This window comes from Adiantum capillus-veneris, chromosome 2, assembly GCF_014529385.1.
Source record: "Adiantum capillus-veneris isolate H3 chromosome 2, ASM1452938v2, whole genome shotgun sequence".
Taxonomy (NCBI): domain Eukaryota; kingdom Viridiplantae; phylum Streptophyta; class Polypodiopsida; order Polypodiales; family Pteridaceae; genus Adiantum; species Adiantum capillus-veneris.
In genome coordinates this window covers 90,953,832-90,966,529 of record NC_140932.1, presented here as the reverse complement: position 1 = coordinate 90,966,529, position 12,698 = coordinate 90,953,832, and the positions used below count along the sequence as shown (strand labels likewise).

General features: G+C 38.6%; 1 protein-coding gene across 3 annotated transcripts; it reads left to right on the top strand.

Annotated features, from left to right (window-relative positions):
- The first annotated feature begins 2,218 nt into the window (after positions 1-2,218).
- On the top strand, positions 2,219-11,620 carry LOC147463171 (uncharacterized). 3 transcript variants are annotated; one of them, XM_086487686.1, is made up of 4 exons: positions 2,228-2,726; positions 10,111-10,303; positions 10,402-10,733; positions 10,838-11,620. In XM_086487686.1, exons 3-4 carry the CDS (start codon positions 10,706-10,708, stop codon positions 11,212-11,214), a joined length of 405 nt encoding a protein of 134 aa, XP_086343812.1. In that variant the 5' UTR covers positions 2,228-2,726; positions 10,111-10,303; positions 10,402-10,705; the 3' UTR covers positions 11,215-11,620. The 3 variants fall into 3 exon arrangements, with proteins under 3 accessions (XP_086343821.1, XP_086343812.1, XP_086343826.1); XM_086487695.1 differs by having other exon boundaries at positions 2,219-2,726; positions 10,111-10,733; XM_086487700.1 differs by lacking the exons at positions 10,111-10,303; positions 10,402-10,733; positions 10,838-11,620 and adding an exon at positions 3,670-4,490 and having other exon boundaries at positions 2,407-2,726.
- Positions 11,621-12,698: the final 1,078 nt, after the last annotated feature.

The window sequence follows — 12,698 nt, the reverse complement described above, 5'->3', positions numbered from 1 at the left end:
TATTGTTATCTTTAATCAAACAGTTCCTCTCTACCTTCATTAGGAATTCTCTAAATGAAATGCTCACTACTGTCATTTTAATTCCGCTACAATCAATGTTCTTAGCCAACTTCCGTTACATTTAGGAAGCCAAAAAAATACGTAGTTTCTTGGTTTCAACATGTAAAGTCATTTGCAACTGTCAAATTGCACCAGAATAGCCCCAGATCCATGAGAGAACCTTTGAAAGGCCAAAATTATGCTCTTAGTCAACACGTACACAAGTATGAAATCATGTCTAGAACTTGCAAATGACTTGAAAACTTTTCCTTGAAGGTCATTCCATTCTTTTGTAACACTAAGTGCTAACACTTGGCTTTTACATACAAAAAAAAGTTATCTCTACAAAAAGATGTAAGAATTTTATGAATTTTTTTGGCAAAACAACATGAGATATTACTAAAATTCATGACTTCGAATTTATCACAATTCTCTCCATAAGGCTTGTATTTTGACATGGAGAAAAATCCAATGTTTTCTTTCCCTCATAGCCAACCTATGGCAAAAGCAGGGTGCACAAAACTTCTTTCTAACTTACCTATGGTAGAAGCAAGGTGCAAAAAAATTCTTTCTAAATTGAGAAATAAATTGTCAAAATTTGATAGGAAAACATGAAACTTTAGTGTTTCAAGACATTTGAGTGTCCAATTACAGGACTAGTGTTAAGTCTCTTGCAGTAGGAGTCTTAAAGTGGGGTAAAGAAGTCAGATACTTCAAGAACTCCATTTTGCATTGGTCCCCCTGCCTGTCCAAAGTTATAGGTCTGCCACAAACTCCCTATTGGATTGAGACAGCCAGGAAACTGAATAACAAGGATCTGAAGCAACTTGGGCACTTATGGGACAGTGGCAACAAGAGTTGGAAAACCATTGACCTTTTGGTTACCCAGTACCAACTCAATAGCTTGGAGGTCTTGCTTGTCCACAAAGTGATGAAGGAAGGAGCTTGACAATTTAGTGATGCCAATCTGTGATTCGGAGTTTGACTGGAATGCCTGGAAATGGCCCGGAAGCAGTCTCTTATGGAAACCCCATCCTAAAAGCATATATTAGGCAATGATGCATAAGGAGAATTGGTCTAGCCCCCTTAACAAGATGTGGAAAAAGCAATGGCCGGAGGAAAGGTGGGAGCAAGTAATAGAGAACATATGGAAGCCAAAGGTTCCATAGCACATGAAGGTTCCACAGCACATGAAGGTCTTTCTATGGAAGGTAATTTGGGGTGCTCTACCGACGGGGGTGAAGTTTCAGGAGAGAGGGATTGGATCAGATCGATGCTTGGGGTGCAGGATGGCTTGTGAAGATCTGGCCCACCTATTCATGGACTGCCCAACTATCAAAGGCCTCGCAGGAAATATGCAAATGGGTCGAAAGAACATGGAAAATTAGTTTCTTCAAGACTGACCTTTTCCTTGGAGGCAAGAATACAGGAAGTCCTGCCCTCCTCGTTAGCACTCAAATCGTCAGATACTTCTTCTTACATAATGTATGGCAGACAAGGAACCGCCGTGTGTTTGAAGTAGGTTTGGAGGTGGCAAGCTTCGCAGAAATACTCAAGAAAGCAAAGTGCTAATATGGACGCTCGGGTGCAAGCAACACTCGGAGGATTGGACTAGGACTACTTGTGCCTTGCTGTCAGCAGGTGGAATGCCTAGGACGGGGGAAAATCTTGGCCATCGGTAAATAAAAGACTTGTGTATTGAGGAGGAGGCATCGGGTTGGTGGGGGTGGCTGCCCTGATAGCCAATGTAATTATAGTCCCTGGATGATGTCATGGCTCAACAAGAGCATGACAAGACCTTGTAATTTTTTGGGCTGTTCAATATAATTCACTCACAATTGTGAGTTTTGCTAAAAAAAAAAGTCTCTTGCTATTTAGTGCAGCCTCATGTTTTGAATTGAATCCCATGCTCAGAATTTTAAAATGCCCTCAGGGTAAAACCCCCAACTTAAGGCCACCTAAAAGAGGGAGCCTAGATCTCCGATCTCCGAGCTCAATTATAACCAGTCAGTAGCTCATTTGATTCGCTTCGTCGAGAGCTTTACGAAAAAATTGATCTCAACTTTTTTGATGATCGGAGCCGAAAGTTATAAATCCATTTATGCATTCCTGTGTAACAAAAATGGGTGTGAAAAAGAAGACACACCAACCCCAAAAGAAAGACATGGGTGCCAACAAGGGTTAAAGTCATCCATTGCCCAATGAAAAGGTTGCATTTCAAAAAAGATGAATGTTGAGCATTCTTTTGAATCGCACAAAGTTGGTTCAGCTTTGTCTTATTATTGGGGTGTCATTGTCTTTTCTTTGGGGGGTGGTTTTTTATTGGCCCCTTTACCCTGGCCTTAACCCCAGGCTTGCTTCGCGTCAAATGTCTGGTCCCGTGGCCAATTTTTATCTTCTTGCGTGTGAAGTCGGCTTGGCCTTAGGGTTTGGCTTGGAGCTATTTATATTTTCTTTTCTGTGTAGGCAGGCAGTCGTGGGAGCAGCGATGGAGACGACGCGTGTCCGAGATCCGTGTGGGAGAGCCTCTTTCTGAGCTTCTCCAAACCTATTCGGATGCTCAGACGCGTGCGCGTGCGTTGGGAGGGGGTCGGTGTGGAAGGTGATGAACACATTCTTTCCCCGTATGATCGACGCTGATTCAGCATCTGAAAGGGCGTGGTGGTCCATGCCACGCCCTAAGCCAGGTGGTTCTGATTCCCAGCCCCTCTTCCCTCCCACCCTCTTCATGTCCGTCATGTTGCTATAATTCCTGTTCTACTTGTTTGAGCTTTAGATGACGGCTGTGGTTTGTGGTTTGTTAGAGAGGTCTTCTACAATTGCTATTTTCTGTGCATCTATTGCATGTTTTGTATCCACTTGTCTGATTCCTGCTTCAAGAATGTCTAGATTGGGTATGACAAGGCCGACAAGGCTCGTTGTCGACGATGGGCTTCTTGTTAACCAATACTCTTAAGTCTTTAGAGTTGCAGTCTTCTTATTATCGCACCAACACTAACCTTGCTCACTTGAGGCCACCTACAGAGTAGAGATACTAAATTGACCTTATTGGACTGTCTTGCACAATGCTATTGCGTTGAGACATGTATTTGCACAGTCGCATCCAATTTTTCCCTGCGCGTGTTATAGACCTACACAAGAATTTAAGTTGAGCTCTTCTTAATCCGATGATAACAATCAGACTTGGGGAAAGAGATTAGTTGCTAAAGCGAGGGGTAGTTAAGATGGTTTCTAGTAAAGATGAAAGGTTATTCGGCTTGTAGACTATCATGATATGGCAGGCCCTGTATGTTGGCCGAAATTTAGAAAACACGATATTTTGCAATGGGGGTACAGGGTAAGATGAAAAGGATATGCATTTTTTTTAGTCTGTAGCAACCTGTATGATTGTTAATCGGGGTTGCTAATGTGTGATGAAGGTGGCAATTGCGGAATGGTTCTGTTACCTCTAATTAGCATATCAGATGTGGTAGAAGTAGGCATTTTGGAATAGGGTACAATGAAGGCAATGTAAGATGTGCAGTATACAAGAGATTCTGAGGATACGTCGGTTAGAAACATCAAAATCTTCTTGTAGTGGTACTGGCTGGCACGTACGCAGTTTTTCATTTGCATTTATTCGATTTTCAGTACGAAAGTGGGGAGTTATATGGGTCAGTACTAGCAAATCCTGTTTGGAGATGCCGACGCACACTGTTTGCATCAGAGCTGCAGCGTTTGTTGCAGGTGTGATGATGCAGAACCAGCATGCCATCTCTACTACTATACGAATGGAGCTCTTGGAGGGTTTTATCTGCAGGCCTTTTGTAGTATTTATCTGCATGACCCATTAGCAAGAAGCATCAGGCTTAGGTTGAAGCCATGTGGGCATGGTTAGCTACATCTTTCCTCGTACGTGGAGTTTAAATGCTTGTGAAGCGACTGTTTAGCTTGATTGTGGCTACTCTTCTCTTCGAGACCACCAGCTTGGTTTGCGATGCTTAATGTAGTCCAGGACCCTAAGCGATTTTGTGCTAGATTTTGCCTGTGATTTTAGAAAAAGAACTTGCAATTCTAGAAAATAAAGCACTCTGAAAAAGAATCTTTACTTTAAAAATTAGAAAATATTATTAATGGTTTTAAAAAAATCAAAGTTACTAATTCAAAGATTCCTCTAGAAAATAAGAGATAATATGACAATCTATAACACTTGACCTAATGATAGGCATGGCAAAGCATGTAGAATTGCAACAATATCACCTAAGATGAAAAGAACATTGAGAGAGAGAGATTAAAGAAAACCTGGGAGAAAACGTTTTAATATTCCATCTTCATTGGTTTTTTGACTTTACTTTAATTTGTCTATTCATTTCCTAAACGCATCCCTCACTAATGCACTTTATTTCTTTTGAAAGTTTTTTATTGGGATTAGAGATCTAATAGGTTGTGTTTTGGATAATATTATTTTGAGAGAGAGAGAAACTCCCACACTTTTATGATACATTTGAGAGAGAAAAATGTGTTTTGTCAAGGTAATCTTCAAGTGCATTGATTGTCATAATTGTTTTATCGCGTTGAAAATGTAATACATCTAACAGATATTGAAAATGTATAATCTTTGCTTTCAGCACTGTAAGGTACAAAAATATATATTTGATAATCATCTATCAATTTTTTGGGTTGTATTCGTGGCACCAAAGCATATGTAGCATAATGTACCATCCAAACAAAGCGTATTTTGGTTTCACAAGATGTGTATGGGAAAGATTTTGTTTAGCTTTTGCTCTCATGTACTAGAGACTGAAGTGTTAGCTCACAAGATATTTATTGTCACTTTTTGGTGGTGGAAGTATGAATATAAATTCCAATGAGAGAAATATATAGCTTATAGAAATTTTATTAAAATGATTGGTGAATATATTTCGTGATGGTCAATTAGATGCACCTTTGTCTAATCGTACTTTGTTAGGTGATTGCCATGCATCTTAGTTATTGGATTGTCATGCTTTGGTTGTGTGTAATTGACATGATGTTGAGAAACTCTTATCTTTTGATGGAATTTGAAAACTTGGATGATTGCCATGTAAGCAGAGAATATGGGATTGCTTTGTGTTAGAAAATTAACTGATTGTTATATACGTTTGGACTTGAGGCTTGCAAATTTATTGTTACTCCCACGAAAATATGCTTGAAATTGAGTAATTATGGTGTGGTGATCTTGCAAATGCTTCTCTTTAATCAAAACTATTGTTGGATGTCTTATTATGTATGCAACTCGAGGTCGGATATTTTGTTTGTTGTCTCCCAAGGCAACTTAGAGGATTTTTTGCTACTTGAGTGTCGCTTTACATCCAAGTGTGTATTTGTAACACCTTTGTATCAAAATTCAACATGTCATCCTCTTTGATACAAGCCGCATCACATCAACAATTGGATTTTAATCTAATGTGAAACACGTTAACATGCAATATCTTGTGTATCACCTTCAAAGATCAATGCTAACTTAGCACGAGGAATCAATTGTGCAAATGTAGGTGAGCAATCGAGCCTTGTGATCATTGACAATCTTGAATGGACAAGAGACCATTCCCTCATAATATACTTCAAGATGGTTACCAATCTCTATCAATTACCATACGATAGCCCATTATTTCAAAGAATGGTTATTACATGACCATTCACTACACCTCCCTATGAAGAATATCGTTTATATAATCATACATTATCCATTTGCATTAAGAAATATTAAGTCTTGAGAAAATGAATCTATTGCTTGTAGCAATGGATATAGCATCTCTATACGCTACTAAGGACTTACCTTACATGAACCACTCCCTCAATTGTACTTTGTATACATAATAATAGTTAATATTTTCTAAATAGCAAATTTAATTCAAGAGACAATAATGAACAAGAACATCTTTCCAAGAGAAAAATATATATTCTTAAAAAGTCAAATGAAAGCATTGCAAATTTAATTTACTTCCTAACTGATTAAGAAGCAAGACTATATTATTAATCATATATGGAGATATGAGGTTTCGAGAAGTAGTTGGCCAACTATGATTGTGTTAACTAATGAGCTACTATGTTCATGCCATGCTTCATATGGAGTAATAGATTGTAAAGCTTTTGTAGGACACATGTTTAGTGTATAAGTGACACATAATGGACTCAAGTCAAAAAGAATATAGCAAAGCTCGACTCTTGACCATACATCGTGCTGTTTAAGTAACATGTTTTTTCTCTTAGTAATACAATTATTCTGAAACGTATAAAGCATTGTACATTGGTGCTTTATTCCTCGATTAACTAGAAATGCATTAAATTCATGATACATATACTCCCTCTCTTTCAATTGAAACACAGGGTGTTGATAGTACATTTCAAGATATTTTCAACCATAGCAAAAAATTGTTTGAAGCATATAAATACTTCGGACTTCGCTTTAAGCGAAAATAACCATTCATGGTTGGAGTAAGTATCAATGAAAGTCACGAAATAAAGGTAATTGTCCAAGGATAGAGTTTGTATGGTCCACAAACATCACTATGCATAAGTTGCAACTTGTATGTGGTCTTAACAGAACTATCATTTGGAAACTTCGAACACTACATCTTATCCAAAGTATAGTCTTCACAAACATGTTTGACATGTGTTTCAAGAGACGGTAGAGAAGCAATCATACCAAATTTTTGCAAACGCAACAAAATGGCAAAATTCAGATGATCAAAACGTGCATGTCAAAAATTTGTATATGAAATAGCCTTTGAATCCACACAATGCATCAAATTTGAAGCCACAATGCAGCAGGAAAGTGTCGATGCAATCTTCCTTATGCATAATCTTTGAATCCAACTCTTGACGTAACAATGCAATTTTAGTCTCATTGTGGCTTGCATAAAGACCAACTAGAATATCCCAAGCTTGTTTTGTTGATTTTGCTAAACGAATGTGAGGAGTAAAAGTGCGTTTCACAGATAACATGATCAATGCATGAGCTTGCGAATCTTTTACATTCCACCGAGCTTGTTCTGTCGTAGGTAAAATAACGCCAACAACAGTAATGCTTGTAGCAAGAACTTGCAACAACCTCAACATCGCCTGCATCCTTAGAACTAGGACGTAGATCAATGCCTTGCACAATATTCCAGACTCCTTTTGATCCACAAGGACACGATGCATCATGTAAGGCCACATAGGATAGGTGTCTCCATTCAATCTGTCCTCGGTAGCAAACATCTTGAACACATTTGAATTGTTTTCGTCCATGACAAATGCTTGCACTTGATGTGAAAATTGCTCGAAAAGAGGAGAAACGAAGCGGAAACATGTGCTATGTAGCACAAACCGTAGAACATTGAAGGGACTTGTTATGCAGAAAACGACACCGATAAAATTTCTACACAAAATGACAAAATAGCTCGTGTAGTATTGCCTGTAGTAGAAACAGAGGCCGAAATAAGTTTGAATCAGAAATTTGAGCAGATTCAGCTCTTTAAGCATGCCCGAAATTTTTGTTGACCTCTTTCTCACCAAATCTCATTGAAATTGAAGAAAGTGAGTACGCGTGTGTTGGAGTTGTTGGCGACTAAGCTCGGGAGGATGTAACCTGCTCTGATACCAATTGTTGGAATTAGGGTTGCAAGAAAACACACAACTTGGAGAAGACGAAGGAAGCTCAAGACACACAAGAGAGAGTATATTACTTGGTGTGCAATGGAAATATAGATAGCCCTAGAATGATTGACGTATATATAATGCATGGTAAAAAAAACCTCCTAGTGAGGGAAAAAATGCCTTGGTGGTCCTAAGTGTGTTCACACACATCGCTACCTGCAATTATAGTTGAAGGTGCAATTATAGTTGAAGGTATAAGAACTACGTATTTAGTTGCAAAAATAAATTTTTATTTTTTGATATATATTAAAAATAAGATGTTAACAATGTTAATTACTTGTAGTACACAAACAAAAATATGTTTGATTCCAATTTCATGCACCAACTATCTTTTACAATATACAACGTACTCTATTCGACATTATGCGTAAAACAAAACTCTTAAATCTTCAATGCAATTAGAAAATTGAGGACTACTTTTAACCAATTAAGAAATATAGTCTTCTCATACATTCACTTAAATATATAAGAATCGCTTTTATCCAATTAAAAATCGTAGCTCTTATATTATGTAGTTCCAAACAACATACATCAAATAAAACCTATGATAGTGTAAAATGCAAGATATTTATATATCCGGTACGTTAGTACGAGACATTCAACCCTTGACTAACAACTCATTTCTAGTATTTATTTAGTTTTTAAAACCAACTTTAGTCCCTTTACGGATCAGTGGCTTCGTTACAATGAATCCTAAAGAGATCCAATTTAATTAGCATCGTGGCTTTTTTTAATGCCAAGGTTTTTAGTCATTTACAAAATGGTTACCATATTAAGAACCACATTGAACTCAATAGCAAGGCCCGTGACTTAGTAACCTTAGGTCAGTTTACAAGAATAATTAATTTTATGCGGCATAAGGGTATGTTCCCCAAGAATCTATCTAGTCAAAAGGTTGAAAATGATAGCTTTTTGTTTTATATAAAATAGCCCATCTGGTTATGTAAAAAGCCCGACGGACTTATTGGTTAGGATGGTTTTTGCAGGTTAACAAGAAGTTCATGTTAATATTTAACGTGATCACGTGTTTTGGAAAATGACCACAACGTTATTAACATGTTCACGTATTTGTGATCGCTTTAATGAAATCTCTGCACTTAGCATTGAGATGTGCTGTGAGTGAAACATCAAAGTTACAAAGATTAAGAAATTTCTTGTAGATTGTCTCAACAATATATAGAAGAATAACATCTACTTTCTATCTTCCATCTCTATGCCGTTTGTTAAGAGGTTGAACTTCTCTAACTCGCACAAGACTTCTCTCAAACACATAGTAGAGATGTTAAAAGAGTTAGAGATGTTTATAGGATCAATATGATAGCTTTTTGTTTTATATAAAATAGCCCATCTGGTTATGTAAAAAGCCCGACGGACTTATTGGTTAGGATGGTTTTTGCAGGTTAACAAGAAATTCATGTTAATATTTAACGTGATCACGTGTTTTGGAAAATGACCACAACGTTATTAACATGTTCACGTATTTGTGATCGCTTTAATGAAATCTCTGCACTTAGCATTGAGATGTGCTTTGAGTGAAACATCAAAGTTACAAAGATTAAGAAATTTCTTGTAGATTGTCTCAACAATATATAGAAGAATAACATCTACTTTCTATCTTCCATCTCTATGCCGTTTGTTAAGAGGTTGAACTTCTCTAACTCGCACAAGACTTCTCCCAAACACAAAGTAGAGATGTTTATAGGATCAATATGGTAGATTTAGGAGTGCAACAACAAAGAAATTATCATGGCACAACACGAGGTAGTGAGGGATCTGACACGTAGAACTCCTTGCGTTGTGGCATGACATTTTTTGTTGCATCACAACACGATAGGGAGGGTACTCTTTGTATTAGCTAAAAATGTATTGCAACAAAGAAATTAACGCGGCCACAAGGTAAGATCAGTGAGTTGATTTGGTACCGTATTAGGAAGGGAATGGGGCCTAAGGGAGCCTCTTTATTTGCCATGGGATTAAAAAGGAGATTATGGAAGGGGCAAATGGGTGGATACCATGTGGGCTGAAATGGTGGGTATGGTAGGTCCTAAAAGTAAGTGGTTAAACTTGTGCTCTTTTACAAAAAGAAAATCTTATAATAAAAAGAAAGAACTTTTCTCTAAATAGTTGAGTAAAAACCAATACTTTCTCTCTCTAGTGGCTGTCAGTTTCTCCCCCCCTCTCTCCTAAAAAAGGGTCCCTCTAAAAATGTAATGATCATTCCCTCCCTCTCTCTCTACTGTACCATCTCTCACTTCTCTTCACTTCACTTTCAGTTTTCCCTCCCAAAAGCTCTGCTTCTCTTTCCTTTCTTTCAGTTTTCCCTCCTAAGAGCTCTGCAGCAGACGTTTGAACCTTCTTTCCCTCCTCAAGCTTACTACATTCTCCTCAAGCTGAAGTTCTCCATTTCTCCAGGAGCTTCACTAAACACCTCTACCTAAAGCTGAAGATCTGTTGCATATTCTTCTGCTATATCATCCCTCTTTCTTTCCTCAACAAGTTTCCTGCTCCTTCTCCATTGTGCTCTCTACAGAGGATCTACTTTTCTCTCAAGCTTTGCAACATTATCTTTCCAATTAAGCCAACAAGGAGGTGAAGCAGTATAGCAGTAAGTGGCATCCTTCGTCTGATGTACCATCAAGAATCTTGCTCTATACAAATGAGAACATGGATGTGCAATCTCTAATCATAAGTGTTTGTCTGCAGGTTGTGCCACTATTCTCCATGGCATCATCGGATACTCGACGACCTAGGAGTGTCATTGACTCCATTTCATGGAGCAATGACAAGAGACAATGGATGTTGGGTGACGATGGAGTTCAAACGATTGATGTGGGTGAAAATGCAGCCTAGCTCAAGAGGTGCACACAAGGTCTCAAGGAGACACATGGCTTCTCGAGCACACCATTGGAAGGGAAGGATCATGGAGTTCAAGCAAACCCATGATGGCAAGCGTCTTGAAAAGGTGTAACATGTGTATGTTTCTTCACAACTGAAGTTAGAGACAACAATGGCTCCATCGAGGTTTCCTGCAGACTGTAATTTCATTCCTCTGTCAATTTTTTAGATTGTATATTTTGTATTTGTGTTGATATATTGCTTTGATGTCTATAAGGCTTTCATTGCTTGTTCATGTTTGCAGATGTATTCCCATCTGATTTTGTAGAGTGGGAGCCATTAGAGTCCTTCACAGGAACTTTTGAGGCTATCCACGTTGACCTTGGCAAGTTGCTCTATGCTGGTTGTCCATCCGTGGAGCTTGTCTCACGGTTAATTTTTTTTTATAACCATACTTATGTAACGCCTAGGCAAACTGGGTATGGTAATCTTTCTCCAGTTCATCCACCAGCCTTGCAGAGTATGAAATGGCCTAAGCCTGATAGTGCCTTGATCACAACAACCAAAAGGAGAATCGAGGTGGATGTGTATTCAGCAATGAAGTGCACCTATGGTTCCCATAAAGCTTCCCTAACTTGGTTTATGTCCCTTCACGTGTTTGTGTTTATCTTTCGACTGTAGAGTGTTCACAGGACACCAACAATGTGGGCTTGCAAAGGGGAAAGTGCGATCAACAATTTCCTTGTAGTTGTATGGCAGCAGAGCTTGTCAATTGGCTTTTCCTACAGAAGATGGAAGCTGACGAAGGGAGAATGGGAGGCACTAGACTCTGATGTTGCTCCTAGAGAATCAATTGATCTGCAAGTATGCCTCCATAATAATGCAGTGCATGACATCTCGGTGAATAACGACTAGAATCTCAGTCACCTTCGCGAGTATCTTAATCTTAGATATACCTTGCCCAGTCAATATGCTTTTGTAATCGATGAAAAGGTTGTTCGTTCTAGAAAAGAGAAGAGCTTTCTGTGTGAAAACATTGGTTTTCCTCGATGTATTAATGTAAAAGCTTGTAACTAAAATGATTTCCCTTCCATTAATACATATGGTGTTTTGAATCTCTGTCTCATTTTTTAATTTGTTCAAGATTAACTTTGAAATACGCAAGTTTTTTAGTTTCGTGAAGACTTTCAATGTTGGTGTCTTTCAATGCTTGTCGCGTGATTTTGTTTATAGTTATAGTTTTAAGTTAATTTGATGTTAATTTTAAGTGCTTTAAAAAAGTGACATTGAGTATAAAAGTCACTTTGTAGGTTTTAAACTTCATTTCTCACATTCACAAAACACAAGCTTTCAACTCTCTTCCCATCTTCTTAACGAACAGACCCATGGCAACATCTTTGATGCACTTCTCACACAATTACTGGACTTGCAGATCGCGCACATGAACTAGTCAGTGTGTTTGAGGGGACGATCGACATGCATGCCACTGCTAACCTTCATGTAGAGGGATTCTAGAGATTTCTTGACTACATGATGGAGCACATGGAAGAATATGCAATAGTCTTCGAGGGATCTAACATGGCGTGGTTGCCTGTGGATTTTCTCAAACACCTCTATGCGGCTGACAAAAACTTTCGCTATCGCTTGTTGAGGTTTATAAAAGGGCTTACTGAGCAGGGACTACAGGACAGAGGATGAGGATGACCTCATAGACTTGGGCATGGGGTGCATAGGCACCCAATTCATATCTTGGGACATGGTTCTGGTATTGCTTGTGCTTGAGGGCATGGAGAAGGGAAAATCAAAGGAAAAGGCCGACAAGAAACCTCCTATAACCATTGTGGAGGAATCAAATGAATTTGTTGAAGAGATTGATGAGCAAGCTGAAGCATCTATGGCACTTGTCCTTTTGCAAGATCCCAGCTCCACTAAGGAGGAAGATGGGATGATAGAGGGAGACGGGGTGCTGGAAGAAGCTCCTGACCTCCAAATTCTCACTTTGCATGCAGTGGTGGTGGATGGTCGTCACTTTTTGTTTCTTGATGACATTGCAAAGACACTAGGACTCGGAGAAGATGAGTCGCTCTCAGTGCTCGCTATCTATGCGGGCATGAAAGATCCCAGTGGAAGGCAAGAGAAGGTCAACTTTCAAATTGACTTTGAAG

Excerpts from the sequence above, each read along its gene's own strand:
- LOC147463171 (XM_086487695.1), top strand. The coding sequence starts at position 10,706 with ATGGCTCCATCGAGGTTTCCTGCAGACT. Across the intron at positions 10,734-10,837 it reads ATCGAGGTTTCCTGCAGACT|ATGTATTCCCATCTGATTTT; the intron begins GTAATTTCATTC and ends TCATGTTTGCAG.